This window comes from Phyllostomus discolor, chromosome 4 (genome assembly GCF_004126475.2).
Source record: "Phyllostomus discolor isolate MPI-MPIP mPhyDis1 chromosome 4, mPhyDis1.pri.v3, whole genome shotgun sequence".
Taxonomy (NCBI): domain Eukaryota; kingdom Metazoa; phylum Chordata; class Mammalia; order Chiroptera; family Phyllostomidae; genus Phyllostomus; species Phyllostomus discolor.
In genome coordinates this window covers 55,933,290-55,956,685 of record NC_040906.2, presented here as the reverse complement: position 1 = coordinate 55,956,685, position 23,396 = coordinate 55,933,290, and the positions used below count along the sequence as shown (strand labels likewise).

At 35.3% G+C, this 23,396-nt stretch overlaps 1 protein-coding gene and 1 long non-coding RNA gene across 7 annotated transcripts in view; one reads left to right on the top strand and one right to left on the bottom strand.

Moving 5' to 3' along the window:
• SCN9A (sodium voltage-gated channel alpha subunit 9) overlaps nucleotides 1-23,396 on the bottom strand; it is a 128,555-nt gene that overhangs the window by 25,701 nt on the left and 79,458 nt on the right. For all 6 annotated transcript variants that reach the window (XM_028509929.2, XM_028509930.2, XM_036023356.1 and 3 more), the window contains one exon: nucleotides 4,950-5,067. In XM_028509929.2, the coding sequence (XP_028365730.1) occupies nucleotides 4,950-5,067 (118 nt within the window). The remainder of the gene's footprint in view (nucleotides 1-4,949; nucleotides 5,068-23,396) is intronic.
• LOC118500091 lies at nucleotides 1,860-23,311 on the top strand. The gene is made up of 5 exons (XR_004902621.1): nucleotides 1,860-2,166; nucleotides 13,059-13,068; nucleotides 18,822-18,826; nucleotides 21,129-21,132; nucleotides 23,300-23,311. It is a non-coding gene; the product is annotated as an uncharacterized LOC118500091 (long non-coding RNA).

Sequence of the window (23,396 nt, the reverse complement as noted above, 5' to 3'; positions counted from 1 at the left end):
CTTTTTAAAAGGGACTATTAATTAAATGTAAACATAACAGAGAACTTCTCAAACATTCTAATAGATCCCTCAGGGTAAACAATATTTCTTTTTGGTAGTTTCATTAATTTGCTCTCGTGATCCATAACATAAAGTTTATACTGGGTTTTATCATGTTAGACCAATGCTCTCAAATAATAACAACACCATTGACTCTTCCAAGATAGATTACCCATTAAGAAAAACACAGTAGCATGATCAATATAATTAATGTAAAATATCCATTAGGAAAATCAATCATTTTTTCACCACCTTTTAAAAATTTCTTTAAAATGTCTTAGTCCTCTAAAACTAGTGTTTTGTCCACATTTTCTTTATTATAAAAGACACAAGGGAGTTACTTATTGTGTTATTTAAGTTAGAAGTAGTTATTAGTTATTTTATAAGAAGTTAATGAACATGGAACACTTTGGGAGAAAGTTGAATTGGCTTCTCCTACCAAATTAATGGAAAATACATTATTTTAAGGACAAAAGCATATCCATCTCACACCCTGGTCCTGATTTTATAATTTTCTAATTGTATAATCCAATACAAGTACAATGGAAAACCAAGCAGAATCAAAGAATCACGTCAAGTTCATATTTATAGGCTGCCAAGACATGCAGAATTATGGATAGTGAGGAACAGTGCAGCATCTGAGAAAGGAGGCTGAAATCTTGGATTATCAAGCTAATGGAACAGAACTAAGGAAGGTAAAGGGGATGAACAAGATGTGAAATAATATAGGATAGCCATGAAGTTGAAAAGGATCAATGAATATGAGAAAATGAACAACAAAATCAGTTTACCATTCATTTTTACTGATTTAACTCTCAAACTTCCTTTGATTTTTCTGCTACCTTTCAGGTAACAAAAATCTCAGAAGACTGAATGCTGCTCTAAATGGGACCTGGTTCTAGCTAAGCTCCTGTAAACCAATCATGAACTGGTTAGAAGTCCTTTCCAATGTAAGTGAACAAGTTCCCAATTTCCCATCATGACAAGACCACTCACATCGAAGTCTTCATGTAAACACTATTTCTTTCTGAGGCCCCCAACTTTGAGCCTTTTTGACTCTTTCTTTCACAGCCTACATTCAATTCAAGAGCAAATCCCTTCAGCTTTAACTTTAAAATATTTTCAGAATCTCATACTTTCACCATTACCAATACTAACACACTAGTCTAAACTCCCAACATCTCTCACCCGGATTACTGCAGGAACATCGAAGAGTTGCCTAACTTCTGCCCTCACTATCCACTCATTCACTCTTAGGATGGCATTTTGTGAGACTTGGAAATGAGATGCTTCTAATATCCTTCACAGCTTTTATGATCTGGCCTTTACTATGTCTCTGACCTCAAATTTTCTATTCTCCTCATCTCTCAATCTATTCTATTCATACTAGCCCCTTGATTTTTTTTTCAATGCTGTGCATATTCCCATCTCAAGGAATGTGCCTTCATTACTCTGCCTAAAATACTCTTTCTTCATATATTTGCATGGCCCACTTCAATTTTCTCCAGGTCTCTGATCAAATGATACCTTTTTAGGAAGACCTTCTCTGACCTTTCTATTTGTATGATAGTTGGTTTAGGAAACAAAATAGGAAGTACCCTTCCTACTTTCTTTTTACTTCTCCAAAGCCCAGAAAGTACAATGAGTATAAAGTCTCTAGGAGAGCACAGCTGCTTCAAGTGATGTGACTGAGAGATGTGTGTTCCCTCAGTAAATTTTTTGTCTTTAAATAGATATGTGTATATACATTAGGCCACGGCCTGGTAGTGGTCCGTGGCCTGTTAGGAACAGTCAGCCAGCAGGAGGTAAGTGACAGAGTAGCGAGCAAAGCTTCCATTACTGCCTAATCTCCACCTCCTGCCAGATCAGTGGAGACATTAGATTTTCATAGGAGCGTGAACCCTACTGTGAACTGTATATGAGAGTGATCTAGGTTGCATGCTCCTTATGAGAATCTAATGACTGATGCTAAGGCAGTGATGCTAGCACTGGGGAGCTGCTACAAATACAGATTATCCTTAGCAGAGAGGTTTGACAGCACAGAGACCATAATAAATCAATTGCTTTGCAGACTCATATTAAAACCCTATCAGTGAATGGCAAGTGACAATTAAGCTTTATCTAGTGGTTTGCCAATCCTGCCCTACCCCTGATCCATGGAAAAACTGTCTTCCACAAAATCAGTCCCTGGTGCCAAAAAGTTTGGGGATCACCGCAGTATAGTATACAAATTTTAAATACATATATATATATATATACTCAAGTAACAGCCCCACAGGTCACAATGAGGTATTTCTAGCACCCTCAAAGCACCCTCATGCCCTTTCCAAACCTGTACTCCATAAAAGTAACTACTAGTCTCACTTCTGTCTCTGTAGATGTTGCCTATTCTCTTCCCCCCAGCTTTATTGAGGTGTATTTCACAATAAGAAGTTGTGTATGTTTAAAGTGTACACTTGATGAATTAAGTATACATTGTAAAAAAAATCACTACAATCAAGCTAATTAACATACCCATCACCTCATATAGTTACCAATTTCTTCTTTTTTCTGTGGTGAGAATATTTAAGATCTACCCTCTTATCAAGTTTCAGGTATACAACACAGTACCGCTAACTAAGTCACATTGCTGTACATTAGAACATATTCATACTGTATAACTGAAACTTCAGCCCTCATTAAATTTTCAGTAATCAAGGCCAGAGCTCATTCAAACAGGCATAAAACATGTTATATACTAGACTTGATTGAGAAATTATGAATACCCTGAAAATAATCACATAAGTATTCTCACTAGTGGTTTGTGGGATTCAAATAACCTTTGCAAAATGTAATCTTAGTAAGACTATACCTACAGTCTGAAATAGTTCAGCATTAATACTTGCTGTAGAGGATTTAAGTTTTTCTAAAGCTTTTTTTTCTGATTTGAAGCCGCAATTTGGTTGACTAGCCCACTTCTTTCTAGCTATCCTAGAATTTTAAATCAGAGTCATTCACAAAATGGGTAAAAACAATCTTGGTAACATCTGTACAAACTTAAGTTTACATGGTGCTCTTCTATTTATTAAGTGACAAGCAATATATAATAAAATTCTTAAATGTCTTTAACAGGAACACTTCTAAAAAAAGCTCTATGTGTTTTACTTATGGTACAGCAAAAACACAAAATTTCTACCAATCGGGTGCTATAGTTTGCTTCTCCCTCAAAATGAGATCAGCTGGCTTGTATTTGAAGAAAACTCATGCACTCATAGTAGTTTGTAGATATCTCTCTTGGGTAGCCATTTTGTTTACTGCATGAGTGTTATAGGAGATTATTCACAAAAGTCCTGGAGAATGAAAGCAAGTCAATAATTTTCATAAAAATTACTGATGCTGAGATAAGCCCATGAGTAGATAGTGAGGCATTAGTATTAATACCATCACAGCTTCTACATAGGACTGTTAACAAAATACTTTAAAAACAAAGAGGAAAGGAAAAGGAGGACAGGTACTGAGTGAATTAATTTATGTGTTATCTCATGTAATCTCCTAAACATGCCTATGGCCTGGATGTGGTTGTTCTAACCACTTTACAGATGAGGTATCTGAGAGGTAAGATTTTAAAATGTGCTCCAGTTTTCACAGGGAGTTAGCAGTAGGCCAGTTAGAACTCGTTCATCAAGTTTCAAATCATGTGCTCTTTGTTATTGTATTGTACTGCAACCCTACTCTAAGTCTGAGTTTTTACTTAGATAACAAAGTACCTGCTTAGAAAATACTGCATATTTTTATAGGTTGAGTTTGAATTTACTACTTTGAATAAAGTTTCTGAAAAATTCCAGGAGTAGTAAGAAATTCAGTTAGGCAGAAAATGAAAAGGAATGAAAAGAGGTACTCTTTGAAAAGGATAGATGGAGGCCAACAGTAAAGGCTTTGCATGCCAAGTTAAAGACTTCAGGTTTTATCCTGTAGACCAATGGTTCTCAAATTTTAGTGCACATCAGAATATGCTGGAAGACTTGCATACTATCCTCAGAGTTTTCAATCAAGTTATGGTTTCTGTGATCAACTTGTGGCTGGAAGAAAGATGAGGACTGCCTCAAAGACTTCAGCTTGAGAGGAAGGATAGATCATGATGTTGCTAAATGAGATGAAGATGAAAGGATGTAGTAGATGGTATGGGGAGAACCACTAAACTTTGTTTTAAACTTCTTAAATTTGAGATGTTTAAAGGCAAGAGGTAATGGGAGTTGTAGGCAGATGAGAACTCAAGAGTGACAGCAGGTGGAAAATAATGATATGGAAATGGCTGTTCAAGCTATAGACATGGATGAAACCTCAAGGCTAGAAAGTAAAAAGATAACAAAGCATCAGAATGTGGGGGACATCATTATGTAAGGGATGTGAATAAAACCAGCCACTAAAAAAATGAGGGAAGAAAGTCTGCACTCTCACAGATGTAACAGATCACAGGTATAAGGTGGCCTCGGAAAGGAAGGGGAGGAAGGATGCTGAGACAGACTGTGATCAACAACATCAAATGGTCAACTGAGAGTTAGCACATAGATTCGATAAAAGGGACCGTAGTACCATCTATCCCATTAAATTGTATCCTAGTGGCTCCATGGAGCTGGGAATATGGATTAAGGATCTGAAATGAAAAGCATCGGCATCCTACAGTAAGGAGAGTGCTTTACAGTATAACACATTGTTATTGTAAATCATTGTCAGTAGAATATCACAAGGATGCAAACTGAAGATTAGAACACTCCATCGACTTGCCCTTGGTCACACAGCCATGACTGACTCAGCATGGAATGGAGTAGTCTGACTTTTTTACAAAACAACCCCCAGTAAGTATTAGGTTTAAGATAACCCCCAAAACATTAATAAATGAATGCTAACCAAGGTCTTGGTTTTTCTCTTACCATCTGTAAAACAGGCCTCTGGCTCATCTGCATTTACAGTTTCAGCCTCCACTTCTTCTTCTCCTGGCAGAGGGTTATCAACTGTGCTGCACTCTGAGGTACTTGATGGGCTCAGTCCCTAAAAAGAAATTCACCACCCCCAGGTAGTTCATTAGAGTTCATTCAAATCTTGCATTTAAGCCATATCTATTAATCAGAGTCATGCAAATTGTAGTGAAAAAATATTAACAGTATTATGGCCATAAAAAACAAACACAGAGGTCAATAACCTTACAATGCATTTGTGCTTGATCTATCTACACATCCTGTGAAAAATAAATGTCATTATTTTTCTCATGCTAACAAGTATTTAGACAGGATTACCATAAGGTAATATTTTGATGTTACACTATAGCATTTGCAAAGTGCTGGCCAAATTTTTATTATGTTTTATGTTTAATGGACATTTGTGTATAACAATAATTATTACTCTAGGACAACCAAGATCCTGACAGCAATAACATGTATGTGCCAAATTGCCAACACCTGATAATTGGAAGGTCAGATCTCACAGTTGGCAGAAAAAAATGTTGATACTTAAAATTAAAAAAGAGAAATTAGTGCAAAATGAAATCCAAACATATTTACTCTATTATCTCATATCAGAATATGTATCAGGATGATATAGATAGAAGTCTTTCATGGAGACAAAAACAAGTCAAATATTATATTGGAATCAAAACACTAAAAACCATAGTAATGATTTCATTCAACTGCACCCATTTTAGTATAAAATTTCAGAGTACAGTACTGAAATTTTATAGTATAATACAGTAGGAAAGATCATAAAGTATTATTTATGATGTCAAGAGACAGCTCCACATGCAAACTCGGAAACAAAGATTTAATGGAATTAAACGTGGCAGACTGACACATGAGAGGCACAACTTTATTGTCATTATGATCATATAATTGATCATAACACAAGCAATCTTTTTCCCACCCAGCATGTTAGGATCAAACATGATATTTACATACATACATATACACAGAAAGTTTTAGAAAAAAATATATACGGCAATAGTAGCAAAACACTGTCAATTTTCCCTAATATTGTTTTATGAGGGATAGAGCAGCACACCAAATGAAGAATTCATTTTTCATTCTCATTTGCTAAATAACATGTGAATATTGAAAACTACTAGTTATCACAATATGTACTTCTCATATTAAGATTATGGCTTTACTTTTGTTCAGAATTGTTAAACAGATTCTGAAAGGTGCTAAAAATGAGGAATTACTCATTTCAGTTAAATTAATTCTCCCATATATATTAATTCACATTAATATCATAGGTCCAATGTAAAATTTAAATTTTTAGAAATTGACTTGGAAGCTAAAATTGTTGTTTATGGGTACTACATTAAATTCTCAGTGCTATTAATACTACACAGTATTCAACGTCAGTGAAAAAGGCATTGATAAAGTATTGTAAATAACAAATGATGTAAGCAAAATTCTGTTTATAATGGTAGTGAAGAATTAGGAGTGCTCAATTAATACTTCTAATCAAGTATTATGATGGCATAGAGGCATTATTTTTGCCAGGGCAAGGAGTTATAATATCACTAATGAACAGAATCAGTATGAAATTTTACTTAAAAGCAAGCAATTTAAATGGATTAAATTAATATAAAATTACTTTAAAATAAAGGAAATAGAAATTAATTATGATAATATTCTGTAAGATTTTGAGGTTATAATATATGTATTACTCCAGAAAATAAAAGGAAAACTTAAAATTACTAATATGTCATGTTATGCCAATTACCACACAAAAACATTTTTATTAACTATATCTAAACACTACAATTATTTGACATCTTTAGTCTTGACCTCCCAAACACAAGTGAATCGTTGTCACCAGGGAACCAAAAGAAAAGACACTATGATTCCATGGAGACGCAAGGTCCTTCACCTCAGAAAACGATTCTGAGGCCCAGCTATGGGAGGAGTTGCTGATGGGAAGAACACAAAGCCCTTCCCTGCTATTAGCCAAAATTTTGACAGCTAGGAAATAGTTGTAATGTTTTATTTTCTCACCTGTTAACATTTGAAATAAAATGCTTCTAATTTGCAGAATTCCGACAGCCTAAATCAATGAAAACATCTTCAATCTCAATGTTTTTTTTTTCTCTGTTTAAAAGAGCAATTAATAAGGCTTATGCCACATTAATTTATAAGCAAGTAAGAGTTAGGATGATTTTATTGGGGTTTTTCTTGTCATTGAGCCCTTTTTTCCCCCCCATAGCTTTTATTGCAATTTTTTTCAGTTAAATTCAGAGTGTGGTTCAGATTTTATGTCAATGTTATTCTTCACTGGAACAGAAATTAGCAAAGTATTTAACATGAACTACAAATAATTTATATTACAAGAGAAATTATTGTGGCTCCTTGAAAATTTAAGTTTAGAATATTTTTAAAAATTCAATGTTTTTCTGAAAATGACTAAGCATTCACACTATTTTGATTTTCTTTCTATAGATATATACATGTATGTAATATTTTATATATAAATATATAATCATATGTATGTCCTAGCAATATACACAATTTAGTTCTAATTATTCACCCTTTAAATTCAATACTTATTAAAGCATAAGTTTCAAAAGGGTCCAAAAAGGTTGCCTTTAAATAGAAAGGCTAATACCTACAATAAAAGTTTCCTCTGGAAAGGAAATTCATTTAATTCTGATAGCAGGCATTGTTAGATTAACTATTGAATATTCTTTTATTCTTGTTTAGTGCACAGAGATTATGTAAATAATTTGTATCATTTTACATGATTATTTACATGATTACATAATTTGTATCATTTTATATGATTATTTTCATTTCTATAAACTCAACCATTGATTATTTAGCTTCCTTTCTTAGAATTTTGGAAGGGGAAGAATGATTATACTATATTAAAAGCAGTGAAATAAATACTTTAGAATGAAAATTTTCCTCTTTGATGTTATAAATAGGCCATTTTGAAATTTTCATGTATATATTATTTTTAATAATAAAATATTCCTTTCATCTATTACCTCTTTGCTTGTAAACAAAAAATGTTTTTATCTTTCTCAGGTATCCATATAAATAAAAGTAAGTGTAAACATAGGACCATAGACACAAACTCACTATCATAAGGAATAGGAGGAATGCCATAGTATTCTGCCTTTTTGTTGAATGATAAGATAATGACTGTAGGTACTTTCTAAAATATTGTTATTCTTTACATTAAACTTATATATTGGATCAAAAATTTTAAATGTACAACAGTATATAGTAAAAAATATTCCCCCCACCTTATTCTATTTCCTTGAAGTAACTACTATAAAATATATATATACATATATTGCACATACATATATATACACACACACACATACATTTATATATGCACACACATACACGCAGAGAACTTGGGTAAATGTAGGTTTACAGTTGTATGTGAAACATAGAGTTTGTTCTTATATTATTATTTATTGATTATTGTATTTTTCCCAAATGAACAACTGTAAACCTACTTTTGCCCTATTCTGGGGCACATCTTTCCATATTCTTCTGTGTGCATCAATAAAACAGAGAAGTAGTTTGGAAATGTTCCTAGTCTTCATTATCAAGTTAGATAGCTATCTAAGTGCCCCTTAGATTAATTACTGAAAATATGATAAAATTAAAAGCTTTATTATTTTTCATGATTCTCCATTTCACTGACTTTAAGGTGTATTTTCCACAATACTGATGTGAGTAGACTATAAAATATAGGTGTCATAGCAGAAATTGCCCTACCTTGGCCACTTAGAAATTTATCATTCACATTTCCTGAGACAGGCAATCACACTTTAAGGCTATTTCATGCTGGTGTGGATAGTGCTTACCATACCAACATGAAATTAATGCCAGTTGGTCATTTCTTATTTTGAGAGATATGAAAGAGGATTGTTTAATAACTTGATAATCTAGTCCACAGAAGCAGAAAACCATCAAGCATATAACAGCACTGAAGAAAACAAAACTCAACAAAGACCTTATTCAAAGAGCACAGTTGGTGTTGAAAGCATCCCAAAGAAATTACATTTAAAGTACATGCTATAAGACTGTTTGCTTCACACAAAAAAGACACTCTCTCTTTGAGGAGAGAGTCTAGAGTAGTTATTTCACCTAAGCATCAAATGAGACACATAGAGGCCGGCCAGAAGGCTGAGAGAGCAAATCCAAAGAAAGGGATGAGCATAGGTGAGAAAAAAATTATGGGAGATATTAGTGCTACTAAGCTCAATCATATGTCAATAATAAGCAAGAAAGGCATTTTTTATTAAAATCAATATTGCCCATCTATTAATTTTTAAATTTTTTTTATTTTATTGATTTTAGAGAGAGAGGGAGAGCAGGAGAGAGAAAGAAACATCGATTTGTTGTTCTACTTATTCATACATTCATTGGTTGATTCTTATATGTATCCTGACCGGGGATTGAACCCACAACCTTGGTGTATGGGGACAATGCTCTGACTAACTGAGCTACCTGGCCAGGGTTCCAGCTTTTAACTTATAGCCTAATTTTACAGTTGATAACCATAATGAGGGTTCTGAATCATTAAAGAGTAAAACAGTGAGGTTCAGAATAAAGGATCAAAGGGCCTTTAGAAGGAATTTCACAGAGATAGATACTATGCTTTGTGTAAGAGTCCAGTGTTTTATTTTTTTAAAGATTTCATTTATTTGCCCTGGCTGGTGTGGCTCAGTGGACTGAGTGCCAGCCTACAAATCAAAGGGTTGCCAGTTCGATTCCCAGTCAGGGCACATGCCTGGGTTGTGGGCCAGGTCCCCAGTAGTGGGTGTGTGAGAGGCAATCACACATTGATGTTTCTCTCCCTCTCTTTATCCCTTCCTTCCCCTCTCTCTATAAATAAATGAATACAATTTTTTAAAAAAGATTTCATCTATTTATTTTCAGACAGCGGGGAAGGGAGAAAGAGAACGAGGGAAACATCAGTGTGTAGTTGCCTTTCATGTGCCCCCAACTGGGCACCTGGCCCACAAATCAGGCATGTGCCCTGAATGGGAATCAAGTTGGTGACCCTTTTGTTCACAGGCTGGTGCTCAATCCACTAAGCCACACCAGCCAGGGCAAGTGTTTTCTGACTTTACCATTCTAATATGGGGTAATCTAAATCTTAAATATTCATTTAAAACCAAAATGTTCTTTGTTTGTTTTTTTTTTTTTTGCCTTCATGGAAATGCATAGATCCTGTCATCTGTGGATTAGAAAGAGAAAGACTGTGTAACTGCTAGGATGAGCAAACAGCTATTTGGAGTTGCTGCTGAGGAATTTTACAACATTACAAGCCTGCTCATGTGCAGAGTCTGGGCATTTAGATAAAGACCTGAGTTTAGGATTCCCATTCCAAGTCTCTCTTCTGATTTTCCAGGAGTAACTTTTACAATAACAGCAGAGAGTTGGGCCCTAGAAAGTCAGTGACCTCTCTCCCAACCACCTTACTAAGTAATAAGGTGCTTGCTACCCTGCTTTCTATCCCCTGTTCACTCTTGACCTGGGAAGGAGAATTGCCCTTCCTCTAGCTCATCATACTGCACTCTCCAACCCCTGCTTCTGGGGTTTGTAAGTAACAAACCTTCTGACCTAAAAAAAGTTTTATCTTTTTAGCCAATTTAAAAATCGGTGATTACTAAAGTACAACAGAAGGAATATAGTCAATAATTTGTAATAACTACATATGGTGCCAAGTAGATGTTAGACTTATGGGGAGATCACCTCATAAATTACATGCTGTAAACCTGAAACTAATATAAAATAATATTGAATGTCAGCTATAACTGACAAATAAAAATAAATAAAAATAATTGACAATTACCTATGATATCATTTACATTTTTCATCTTGAGCATAATTTTTTGTTCCTATACATGATTTGGTTTTCTGAGCCCCTTAACTTTCCTCCAGTCCTTTTCCGGTCTCTCTGACATTTCTCAAGGTTCTTTAAAAAATATGGGAAGGTAATGCCCCAGTAGATGACATTTTCAGAAGTCCTAAGTTAAAAAGTGCTCCAGATATCCTTCATCAATGAAAATGTAATACTATTGTACTTCTCTCTCTGTTATTCTAAATTTTCATTTTACTTCCACTTAATTCAGCAGGAAATCATCAGTGTATTGACTAGTTACAATAAAATCTTGACTCTCATTAGGTTTATGGGCAACTATGACTCCAGAACTTTTTCAAATACAGGGCAAGAATCTAGAGTTTTTCCTTTCCTAGTGTTCTTGCTACCAGAAAAATTGTGTAGGCTTTTTGGAAACAGCTGTTCATTGAGCAGGAAAGCTAACAGTTCCATCACAGAATCTACATGGTAGATAGTATTAGCTGTTAGAGAAGTAATGAGGTCAAACCTCAGCCTCCACCAGGGAATTCAAAATAAAGACAATGATTTTACCAAGAGTTTGTCCAGAATCTTATACCTAGGGTACTTTCTAGTCAATAAATTAGGGGACTAAAAGATAAGATATTGAATACAAAAACAAAGAAACAAACAAACACAACAAAGTTTGCTCACATAAGAAAGTTGAACTGGTTACAGAATCTCAGCCAGATTCTACAGTATTATCTTGAACTCCTTTCTAATGGACAGGAAGAGACGGCCACCAATGAATAAGGTCTTGCAATATAAAGCAACTAACATCAGTATTCAACGACCCTGCACACTAACATGGCAGTGCTATTTGCAGAGACCAGATATTTAAGTAGCTAGAATAAAGTGGATAAAATAAAAAAATGTCTTAAAAACTTTAGAAGCAAACATTTAAACAGTCCTACTGAGACCTGCAAGAAAATAGTAAGAAGTGGGTAAATCCAGATCAGATCAGAGGCAAACATGGTGGCAAAACATGAGGGGAAAGTGGGAACTCTGACTCAAGCTTGTTAAATATTATTTATAATTAGAAAACATATAGACAAACCAAAAAAGTACCTATATATTTGAATGATTAATGCTATCCTCTAAAACTACTCAAAATGAGGAAGGACAAGGAAAAATCAATCCCAATGAATGAAACAATTACCAATTTTTTTAAACATGTGAATTTCTAATATTGAAAATCCAACACAAAATGAAAGTCGGCACTGATAAAATAAATCATTCCTAACATTTACATCAGCAGATTCTGCCAAAGAAAAGTAATATATTTCAAGTCATTCTTCACAACTGAAATATCCAGAAAATGACCATTTGTTAACATGTACCATATTCTAACAGTTTTGTAAAAAGAAAATAGTAATAATAATTTAGGAATTAAACATACCCATGTATTTCTGGAAACAAGTTTCTAAAAAAATGTGTTTTACCTGTACATAGATAGTATCATATATGTATGCATCTTTATTTAGGTTCTAGGAGGGGAGATTAACTATATTCTGGAATAAAATTGTTTTCTAAGGGAATATTGACTCTAAATCCAACCAATTTGAAATAGAAAAATATGTATTTTTATCTGGGAGCAACTCTAAATGTCAAGTAAACTGGAACCATAATATGATTTTTTTTAAAAATTAGGAACAGTCAGTATTATTATCCCTAGAGAGTATCAAATTTAAGAAAAAGTTTTGTTTTCATCATTACACAATGGAAAATAAATAATAGGAACATTCCAATAATGATGGAGAAATTCAAAATATAAACTGGATTATAAAAAAGGGGCAAGATTCTTATTAACATAGATTCCCCTCCACTCAGGGAACAAGTTTTGTCAGGAAACAATATATACTAACATTAAAACAAAATATTGTATCTGAGTGGTATATTTTATTTTATATTTGTTAACATATTAGACAAGCAATTCATATTAATCTGTTTCTAATTTTAGGAAAAGTGTTTTATATCTTATCCACAGAGTTAGTGTTCACTTCATAATAAAATTTAAACCTCTTGTCTTCTTGAAGCTACTCCGCATAACTTCTTATGAGATATGTACATGACAGAAACTCATCCTCATCAAACAGTAGTAGTATTGCTTGTGGAATCACATTAAGCTCTTCAAGTACTTACAACTTTTTTGTTCGTAGGCAGGCATCAGTTAATTATTGATGCATTTATATATGATCAAATAATAACCAAATGTTAATTATTGAACTAATTAAAGAGATAGAACTCTGTTTATCACCATGGTTAAAATAATTTCACATATACTCAGAGTCTGGCCTAGAAGCTGGGTACTTTAGTTCTGTCCCCAACTTTCTACATATGTATTTAGAAAGCACCTCATTTGTGTGATGAGACATTTCCTTATCTACAAATACAAGTCTAGCATTAGAATGATCCTTTCCTGTTTTGAGATTTTATGTTTATGCCCAAAATATTTATCTTACAAAGACTGTTTCTTCATAGAATTTTAATTTACTGAATTTAAATGTGACAGTTTTTTCCAGCTTTACAGAGTTGTAACTGACATACAACATTGTGTAAACATAAGGTGTACAACATGATAATTTGATGCGTGTATTGTGAAATGTTTACCACAATGAGTTTAATCAACACATCCTTCATCTCACATAATTACCATTTTTTGCTGTTGTTGTTTTGGTGAGGACATCACAGTTTTACTTTCACAGCAATAAGGTGACAATTTCATGTGATGTATATCTATACATATGTAGCTTAAATTAGCAGGTGAGTTGATGAGGCTTTCAGATTAAATGTTGTTTCAACGGCCTCTGTTACATTCTATGTTTTACTACTTTTATAATCCACCCAATAAAATCTATAGATTATGCACTGGAAATCACTTAAGAACATGAAAGAGAAATCAAGAAAGTCATCAAGAGCATAACAACAGATGATGGAATTGCCCCAGTGACATGCTGTGCTGTCAATTCATCTATGGAGAGACTGTACATGTATGCTTCTACTTTCTTGCAATGGGTCAGGCAGAACAGTTTTCTAGCTGAAGAGCATGCACGACACTGAAAACATATCATATATGTATGATTTTTTTAGGTAACCTGTGTAAAAGTGGTCACATATGTCTCTGCTTGGTTAAAAGCACACAGCTGCATCCTTGATTGGTCCAGTTTGTTTTTACCCCTGTGAGAAGTAGGAAGGTTAGGTACTGAGGTTTAGAAATGCAACGTGATAGAACAGTTTGGTCAATTGATTTAAAGGTTTAAGGTCACATACCTGTAAACAGAAATTAGTTATGTTTCACAGTACATGCTGTATGCTCAATACAAAGCAATACATTTGAAACACAGTAATAAAGTTAAATGTCCTTCAACATAGATTTAAAAAATAATGAACTAAAGTGTCATATAATTATGCTGTTAAGAAGAATTTGAATACAGTAATGTGCTGAGATAATCTTTTATATTCTGCTTGTTCTTCATAAAAACATTGAAAAATGAGACTCAATATGGGGGGGTGACAGTAAGAGTGTGTAGTTTTTAAAAGCATATTCTAAAAGTATCATTTTATTTACCTTTCATTGTTATACTTATTTAATTTTTATATTTCAAACAGCATTACAAGAAAGATGTTTTAAAATTAATCAAAATCAAAAGATAAGAAACATTAATTTAAATATGTCAGACCAAAATTTCATGGTTTATAGACACATGAATGCATTCAATAAAGAGAAAAGATTTTAGAAATAGTTTGGAATCATTTTTCAAAAAAGAAATGGTCTAAGTAAAATTCCACATGGGGGTTTTGTTTCTGTAAGAATCTATACATAAAAGATAGGATCAAATGTCAGCTTTCCCCCAAAATAAAACTAGCTAATACCGAGATTTTACTAAATCAAATCCATTTCTAAAAAGATTATTTTTTTTAAATGCAATAATGAGAATAAATCTAAACTGGCTTCTACTGCTTCTCTGAAGAAAAGACTTTGTAGAGGAATCTAAAGAAATTTATCTGATAACAATGCAATTAAAATCATTATATAGTAAAAGGACAACATATTTACGTAACTGTGATGACTACAAATATTCATAAAATCAACTAAAGAAATGCATTTGCTGATAAGTAAGCACATTTAAGTTTGTCCAAAGATGATGTCTTTCAAAATGAATACTGAACAGACAAATGGGTAGATGGATAAAGAGTGAGTGAATCAGGTGGACGATATGAATGTTTGTTCCTTTGCCTGAGATTTCCTTCTCTACCATATTCACCCAATGAGTTCATCTCCATCCTTTAGGGTCTAGCTCAAGTGCCACCTCCTTTCATGGGCCTTCAACCTGTCATATCCCTGATTCAAGGTATCCTCAATGGACTTTATTATTCTGAAGTGGAATGTGCCTTGTTCTGCTCTATGTTATATTATCAAGGTAGACTATAACCTAATAAACCAGCATTAAGGAGAATTAGAAACCGAAACATGAATCAGCAAATGCACCATAATACCATTATAACAGAAAATACGATCCTGAATTGCAACATGACAGGGATATATTAAACATAACTATAACTTTCAAGAGGGTAAATTCCCATTCACCCTCTTGCCTAAAACTACGTGTTCAAATTTAGAAAGACCCCAGAAACATCAGCAGCTTACCAGCATCATATTTTGCCATCCTTTATCATGTTAGTCATGTGTAAACACAGATGAACAACATCTACTTTCCAGGGTTGGTATAAGGATGTGTGTTCTTTTGTGCCCACCTATCAAGTGTTGAGTTAGTCACTGGGCCTCTTACTGTCTATGGTCCTTAGAGCACAGTGGTTGCTGTGGTGCACTGCTAGACCCTTCTTTCCAGCACACCGCACATTGCTCTGGCTGCCAGGAGTGTTGGCAGCTGAAGCCTCACGACTGAGTTCCTCTCTGGGAATGGTCATGCAGAAAGGAGCTGCCTCATCCACGTTTGCACTCCCTCCCCTAGAGGAGGGGAGGGATAGCCTGCATGCAATGACAAACTGCTTCAGGGAACAAAGACTAGACTTCCTGCTTCAAGTCGGGGCTATTCCACAGAGTCATCACAAAGCCAGGGATGCCTGTAGGATCAACTGAGGCCTCTGCTGTGATTGCAGAGTATTTCACCTTCTCCCTTTTGTTTCCCTCACTTCTTATAGGTATAAAGAGTTGTTCCTGAGAACAGTACCCAGCAAAGTCTCTTATACAAAAATTTCACCCAGACTTGGTTTCACAGGGACCCTGACCACAGGCTGACTCCTTGTACAATCCCTTTGTTAATATAAGTTAACATACAAAATTCCAACCTGTCTACAACTCTCACTTTTCTTAAGATCTGTTTCCAAATGCCTACTGTTCAGCATCTCTTAGCTATATTGCACATTGCTAACAATTAAGATGTCCCCAAATTAAAATGTCTCTCCCCTACATTCTAAATTTTCTCCATCCCATGTATATTTTTAATAGCATCAATAGCTACCCAGTTTTCTAAGCCCAAACCTTATAAGTGAATGTGTATCACCCCAAAAGATATGTTGAACCCCTAACGCTTGGTACCCTTGAATATGACCTTATTTGGAAATAGTGGTTTTGTAGATGTAGTTAAGTTTAGATGAGGTCATTAGAATGGGCCTAATCCAATATAATCAGTGTCTTCATAAGAAGAGAAGACACAGACACATAGAGAAAATGCCATGTGACAACAGAAGCAGAGATCAGAGTGATACACCTGCAAGGCATGGAAGGCTAAGGAGTGAGGCCTACCACCAACAGCTAGAAAAAACAAGGGAGGATGCTCCCTGGAGCTTTCAGAGAGAGCATTGGCCCTGCTGACCTGGCTCCATTTCAGCCGTCTAGCCTCTAGAACTGTCAGAGAGTAAGTTTCTGTTGAATAAAGCCACCAAGTTTGTGATACTTTGTATGGCAGCCACAGGAAACTTACACACCCTTTGAAACAGCTCACAACTCATATCTCCAGACCTTAAGTAAGTAAGCCCTCATATCTGAACTTGCATGTGCCATGGAGTTTATTCCCACCTGCCACTGCCACTGTCTTTCTTAGCTAAAGCCTCACCAGCTGTCCTTTGGAGAACTGCAATAACTTCCCCTCCTCCCACCTTTTCCCCCTGCTGGGCTTCATTACACCCCCAGTGCAATTTTCTTTAAAATTACAAGTTTGCTAACAACAAGACAAGACCTTAAATCTCCCTCTTTCTGTGAAGTAAAAATAGACATATTTCAGTCTCCTGTCATGTGCATCAAGCCATCCACTGTCTGGCCCAACCTACTTCTCAACGGGCCATTTTCACCTGGACTTTAATGGGCCTTTTTTTGCATCTGGATGCTTCCCCATGTGCTGGCCCTCCTTTCCCTCTATGGGAAAGGTTTCTGTCTCTTTCTCTCATTTCCTGTCTCCCATTCTCTCTCTCTCCTCTTTGTGCTGCTGAATTCTCTGTTTACTGTGACACATACTGCAGGTGCCATCTCTTCTGTGAAGTGCTCCAGTCTATTTTTAAGAGTAGTTAGCCCATTCTCTACCCTTCTTCAATACTCTGTCAAGTGTTTTGATTCTTTTTATATTTTTAATTATAAATTTGCTTTCCTCTATGGCAGTTAAGACACTACCAGAGACAAAGGAGATCTTTACATTTAGTGAAGAAATGAGCATCGCTGATTCAGCTGTCTCTTTTGAGCATCTGGCAGGTGCATGGTAAGCAGGCACTCAGTAAACGTGAGTAGAAAAATGACTAGGGATAATTTACAGAAGAGTCACTCAGACGTATTCCCTTTCAGTATTTTTCTCCTACAGTGGTCAAGTGAATGAAGGGCATGCACAGAGTTTGATTCTGTCTGGAAAATGAAGTTTTGCAGTGTTTTGAGTGAGGGTTTTGAAGATAGAAAGTTTGATTATATAAAATTTGAAGCTTTCTTTGAGCTTCTTTCTCCATGGACCTCAGCTAGCTCCATCACAATTTTGACACAGTACTTCAAAACACTGAAGAACTATTAAGTAAAGTATCTTCCTTTGTCTTGAGAAGGGATGAATGGGGATCTCTTTCTGTGAGGAAATTTTTACACAGGATGTTTTCCTCTCTGCTGAGTACACAAGATGAGCAAATTCACTTCAGCTTTGAGAAGTGGATATGATGGAAGACTCAAGAGTTGGGGAATTTTAGTTTAAGGTAATAGTTAATAAGCCTAGTAGTTAATGCATGTAAAAGCTATTGTTTCAGTAACTGCAGATACGACCCACACTGACTCCAGGAGACTGCAGGTGGTTGACCTTTGTGGTCCAGAAGAGACCATAGGCCATCAAGGTGGTATCTGAGCCCTTGTGTTCCAGGGGGAGATAGTTCACTGCCCAAGAAACAGATGAAGAAAATCACCTGGGTCCTGGCTGGTGTGGCTCAGCAGATTGAGTGTTGGCCTGCAAACCAAAGGGTCACTGGTTAGAATCCCAGTCAGGGCACATGCCTGGGTTGTGGGCCAGGTCCCTGGTGGGGGGTGGCGAATGAGAGGCAACCACACATTGATGTTTCTCTCCTTCTTTTCTCTCTCCCTTCCTCCTCTGTCTAAAATAAATAAATAAAATCTTAAAAAATTAAAAAAAAAAAAAAACGGAAAATTGCACAGGATACGGGACGCAGGGCACAGATAAAGAAAATGACCATTCAGTAGATGAAAGAATGTTAGGGAAATTGCCAGACTATAGCTGTTATCTGATTAACCACTTTCTGGAATTCCAAATCCCTTACCTACACTTTCCTCCCCTTACAAAAAGGCTGGCTTGAAAGGAAATATAAGACGGTCTGTTGGAGGTACATACCCGCTGTCTTCTCAGATCGCTGCCATCTGAATAAAGCGCCCATAGAGATTCAATCCCTGTCTCTGCCTACTGGGTTTGGCAGGGGACAGGCAGCACTGGTTTTTCTGGTTTCAGATATATTTGTCAAAAGAGCAGTAAAGGAGACACGTAAGGGGCATAAGATTCAAAGCAAGTAAAGGAGCTTCTCTGAAAGCTGTAGGTGTCTATACTATATACTTTATAATCTTTAAAATCATATCAGGCTGTTATGTTTTAAAATACTTAGAGAAATAAGCTGGATGGATTTAATGTTTTGCTCTAAAATTTGCATAGCCTTCCAAAATCAATGTCCTAATTTTGTAAATGGCTCTATTTTTTCATTGTTAAAGCAGAGAAGTAATCTGTAATAGATAAAAAACAAAGGGAATGTCTCTTTAACATTCTAAGAATGAGCTCTCCATTTAAAAAAAGATAATTTAGTTTCTTAGAGGTTTAAGTTTGAGACTTGGCACAATTGAAAAAAAAAGAATACTTAAGAATTTAGTTAAGCCAGATGCCAATCAAGTTAAATGATTGCAACTAGGTGACAGAATTTTTTCCTAAGCACTGTTAGCACAATGCCTGCAGCATAGGTCTTAATACATATTTCATGCTTCCTTTAAGGCTCCTGATAATGAAAGGCATCACTGCTAATGGTAAAAATCTGTGCATTGTGTTGTTAATATTTGGCCTCTGGAGGAGGCTGACTCTGAGAGGGATGTGGGTTCAGTGTCTTTCTTCCTAAGTGCAGTGACAGTAATCTTGTTTTCATGGGTTCACGAGAGATGACAGAGTGTCTTTTTCAATTCTGAGACAAACCTGGAACATCAGTTCTATTGCCAATAATTTCCTCACAACTGGTTAAGATATTTTACTTGATACATTATTTGAAGTCATCTCTTTGGTCATTCCCTAGTAAGGTGTTTTATTATGAGATATGTTCACTTCTTTGTGGAGAGTATATTTAACAGTCTGTCAGGACAAGGCAACCTGACTATCTGAGAGCTGATACCAGAAGAAGATGGAAAAGTCTCCATAAAATATAATGGGAAAATAGGATACTAGGACTTAAAAGACAGAGGTGTCAAAGGTCAAAGATTTTCTTTTCTCTTGTTCAAAATGTAAATTCTTAAATGTGAAAGAGGGGAAATACCACCAGGCCCTGAATAAAGATAATGATATCCCAGAAACCTGGATCAAACAAGCTGGGGTGAGTTCAGGTTCATTTACCATGGCAAGTCAATCCATCACTGTGGCCACTGGGAACACTGCAGATAAGGATGCTGAGGTTGCACACTGATTTAGACAGGTGGAGGTTGAAGGATGTGGGTGATAAGAGAGAAAAGTAAATGGAATTAAGCATTGCTAAGAAAGTCACTTAAATCAAGTTGGGAGGCCACTGAGGAAGTTGGGCCTATGCATATCTCTTGTGTTCATTCTCAAAACTATTATTAAGTTGCTATTTCTAAACTCAGCTCAAGGCCAAGCTATAAACACCCTGGAACAGCATTTACTGCTTGGACTTTACTTCCTTTTATACACACCCTGGAATAGCAACTGCTACCTGGTAGTTTCTACCAACATTGCTTGCATATCGCAACTAACCAATCCCAGTCACCTAGTTAACAATCATCATTTGCATGGAGGAACTAAACGGGAACTGTATTTGTGGTTTTTCCCCTTATAAACCCTGCCTTTCTTTGTTCTCCTCAGAGTGTAATATGGATTGCTACCTGAATCCGTGCCTACAGGATTGCAATCCTTTTTGCTCAAATTTATGCTTTTTGTAAACCTCTTCTTTAGTTACCATGTCTGAGAACAGGCTCCCTGTGTGTCTTCACACACTGAAGTTGTGAACCACTGATCTACATCATGCTGCCCCTCCTAAATTTAACCAGTAGCAAGCAGCTCCTTACAGTGTGTATGTGACTATTCAACTTCATTCCCATAATAATTATTAACTGGGAACTTACTCTCCGAAAGGGACTTGTCTAATTATTAACATAAACTCTTTAATTTTCATTATAATTTTAATTTGCATACAGAGAAACTAAAAAAAGGAGGAATTTTTCTAAATTTCTCAGGATCATAGAATTAGTTAATATCAGAGCTAGGATTCAAGGCAGGTATTCCATCTCCAGTAGCTGCATTCTTAACCATAACTTATGGCAGTGCTTAATACAAATAACCTAAGTGTATTGAATCAGGCATTACTTTCTATTGAGTAATCAAGCTTTGCCTCTTAGCCAAGGTTCATCAAGAACATGGCCATCACTATTCAAAGATATCTCAGGAATGAAAAAATAAGAAAGTTACAAAAGAGGGAATAAACAATTTTAAAAAATCCGGGAACTCAAGGGAGAGTTAGGGGAATTTGAGTAGGGAAGTTAGCAAGGAAGGCTTAATAGAAACACTTTGGATAAAGAAAATCAGTATTTTTTAGTGGTTCAAATTGAAAACCAAGTGGTACCTGGGAACATTTAAATCTCAAGCAACTGGAGAGAGACTCTAGACACAGGTTTTCATAGTGGATGGCAGCTTAATACTGTCTCTAAGCTATCCTAACAAATTCTCCATAAATCTTGAACTTTTATTATCTCTCAAGTCCAGCATATTGTCTAGTAGGTTTGCATGTACTCAAGATGACACACATTGAGAAATGCCATGGAAATTTTCTCATAAAGAAGGGCACACTCTCAAAATCTATCATTTTATTATTTTTTTAAGATTTTATTTGTTTTTAGAGAGGGGGAAGGGAGAAAGAGAGAAACATCAATGTGTGGTTGCATCTCATGTGCCCCCTACTGGGGACCTGGCTTGAAACCCAGGCGTGATTCCAGACTGGGAATTGAACTAGCAACCCTTTGGTTCACAGGTTGGCACTCAATCCACTGAACCACACCAATAATTTTAAATATGAACATTTTTTAGATGGTAGTGATGATAAGTTCAATAATAAATGCAACAGGCAACATTTTGGCGGGCTTACCAACTCAACTACTGTGCTAAGTAACTTTAAGAGTTTAGCTTATGTATTCTTTATTACAAGTTCCTTATATAATCATGTAAACCACAGATATGAAATAGAAATAGTATATATTTTTTTCATTATAGCTATGTCATAAAGTGATAATCAAAAATATTAGAATATTATCATCAAATGGTTTTTAGATAACAGCTGAAGGTCACTAAATTCCATGCTTTTTCAGAAAGGGTTTATGGGACAGGTGGCAGAATAACTTTTTTTGTTTAGTAACTAATAAATTATAGACTAAATGATGTAATAAACCTCTGCTGAATGCCACAGGGTATATAAATTCTTCAGAAACATGGAGTAGTACCCCATTAGAGACCACTTGGGTATTAACCCCAATAGGAATATGTGTTTTATACCTAAAATGAACAAAGACGGGGGTGGGAGATAGAAATAGGACTGATCTATAAAGCTCAAGATCAGGACTTTCGTTAGGTTCTGCTTTTAACCAGCATTATAACTGTATATAAACTCATTTCCTCTTACCGAGCTGGCTTTCTCAGTTAGAAAATGAGGTGCTAAATGGTCGGATCTATAAGATTCTGTTTAAAATGTTATAATTGAGCATACTAAGAATAAGACTTTTACCAGCAACTAAGGAGATTTGTGTAAGGTTAGCCACGGGCTTTGGGCAAAGGAAAACTGACCAGGTAGGAAATGATTCCTCTCAAATATCAAGATGTCTGCATGTGCAGTAAACTGCCAAGCTACCAAAGTACCTTATCAACTAGAATCCTGGCCCATTCAGAAAGTCTGTCAGGTAACTGGGGATTTATAATTGGAATCATTATTAGAAAAAAAATGGGCTACTGAGTTAGTTTTCCCTTTCTACATGAGACTAGACCCAGATTACTGCTCCTGAAAAAGATATGTGGAATCTGGTTTTCTATCTTCAAGACCAATAATAATAATAATAATAAACCTCAGCTTTTGAATTTTGGCAATATTACTTCTTCCATGTAAGGTTTTTAAAATAAAATATTTTATTCCTTACTTTGTCACCTTGCAAAGAACTTCTTTGGCTACTTAGAATCATATTTTTCCAATTTACTAGTCATCTATTCACTCAATAAGTATTGATCAATTACTATGCACCTAGTACTGGTCACAAGGCCAGTACACATACACACAGCTGTCTATCTTTATTCCAAAGTCCACTATAAATGAATGGAGGCCAGGTTTAATATAGGGTTAAACAGATAAAGGCATTTGGTAAATACCTGTCAAATAGTTGCAAAAGTGATCTAAAAAAAGGAAAAAAATTAAAGAGATATCTTAAAAGGTTAAATAGACCCCATTAAATTATGTCATTAAAATGGCTTATGATTATCATATTCCTTATTAATAAAAACATAACTCAATAATAATTTGAATATATGAAACCAGGTATGGAAAAGGAGGATATAATATGGTTCCTGTTCTCAATGAGTTTATAGTACTCTTTGATGCATACAATCATTTCTCAAAAAAAATAAAACTAAATAACATATCTATAATACTGCATGGGGTTTGAAATGAGGAGAGTTCATGTCTGCTTGGGGAGAAATCAGAAAGGATATAATAGTCCCATTTTTGAGCACTCTGAATACTCTCTAAGCATTGTACATGTGTTAATT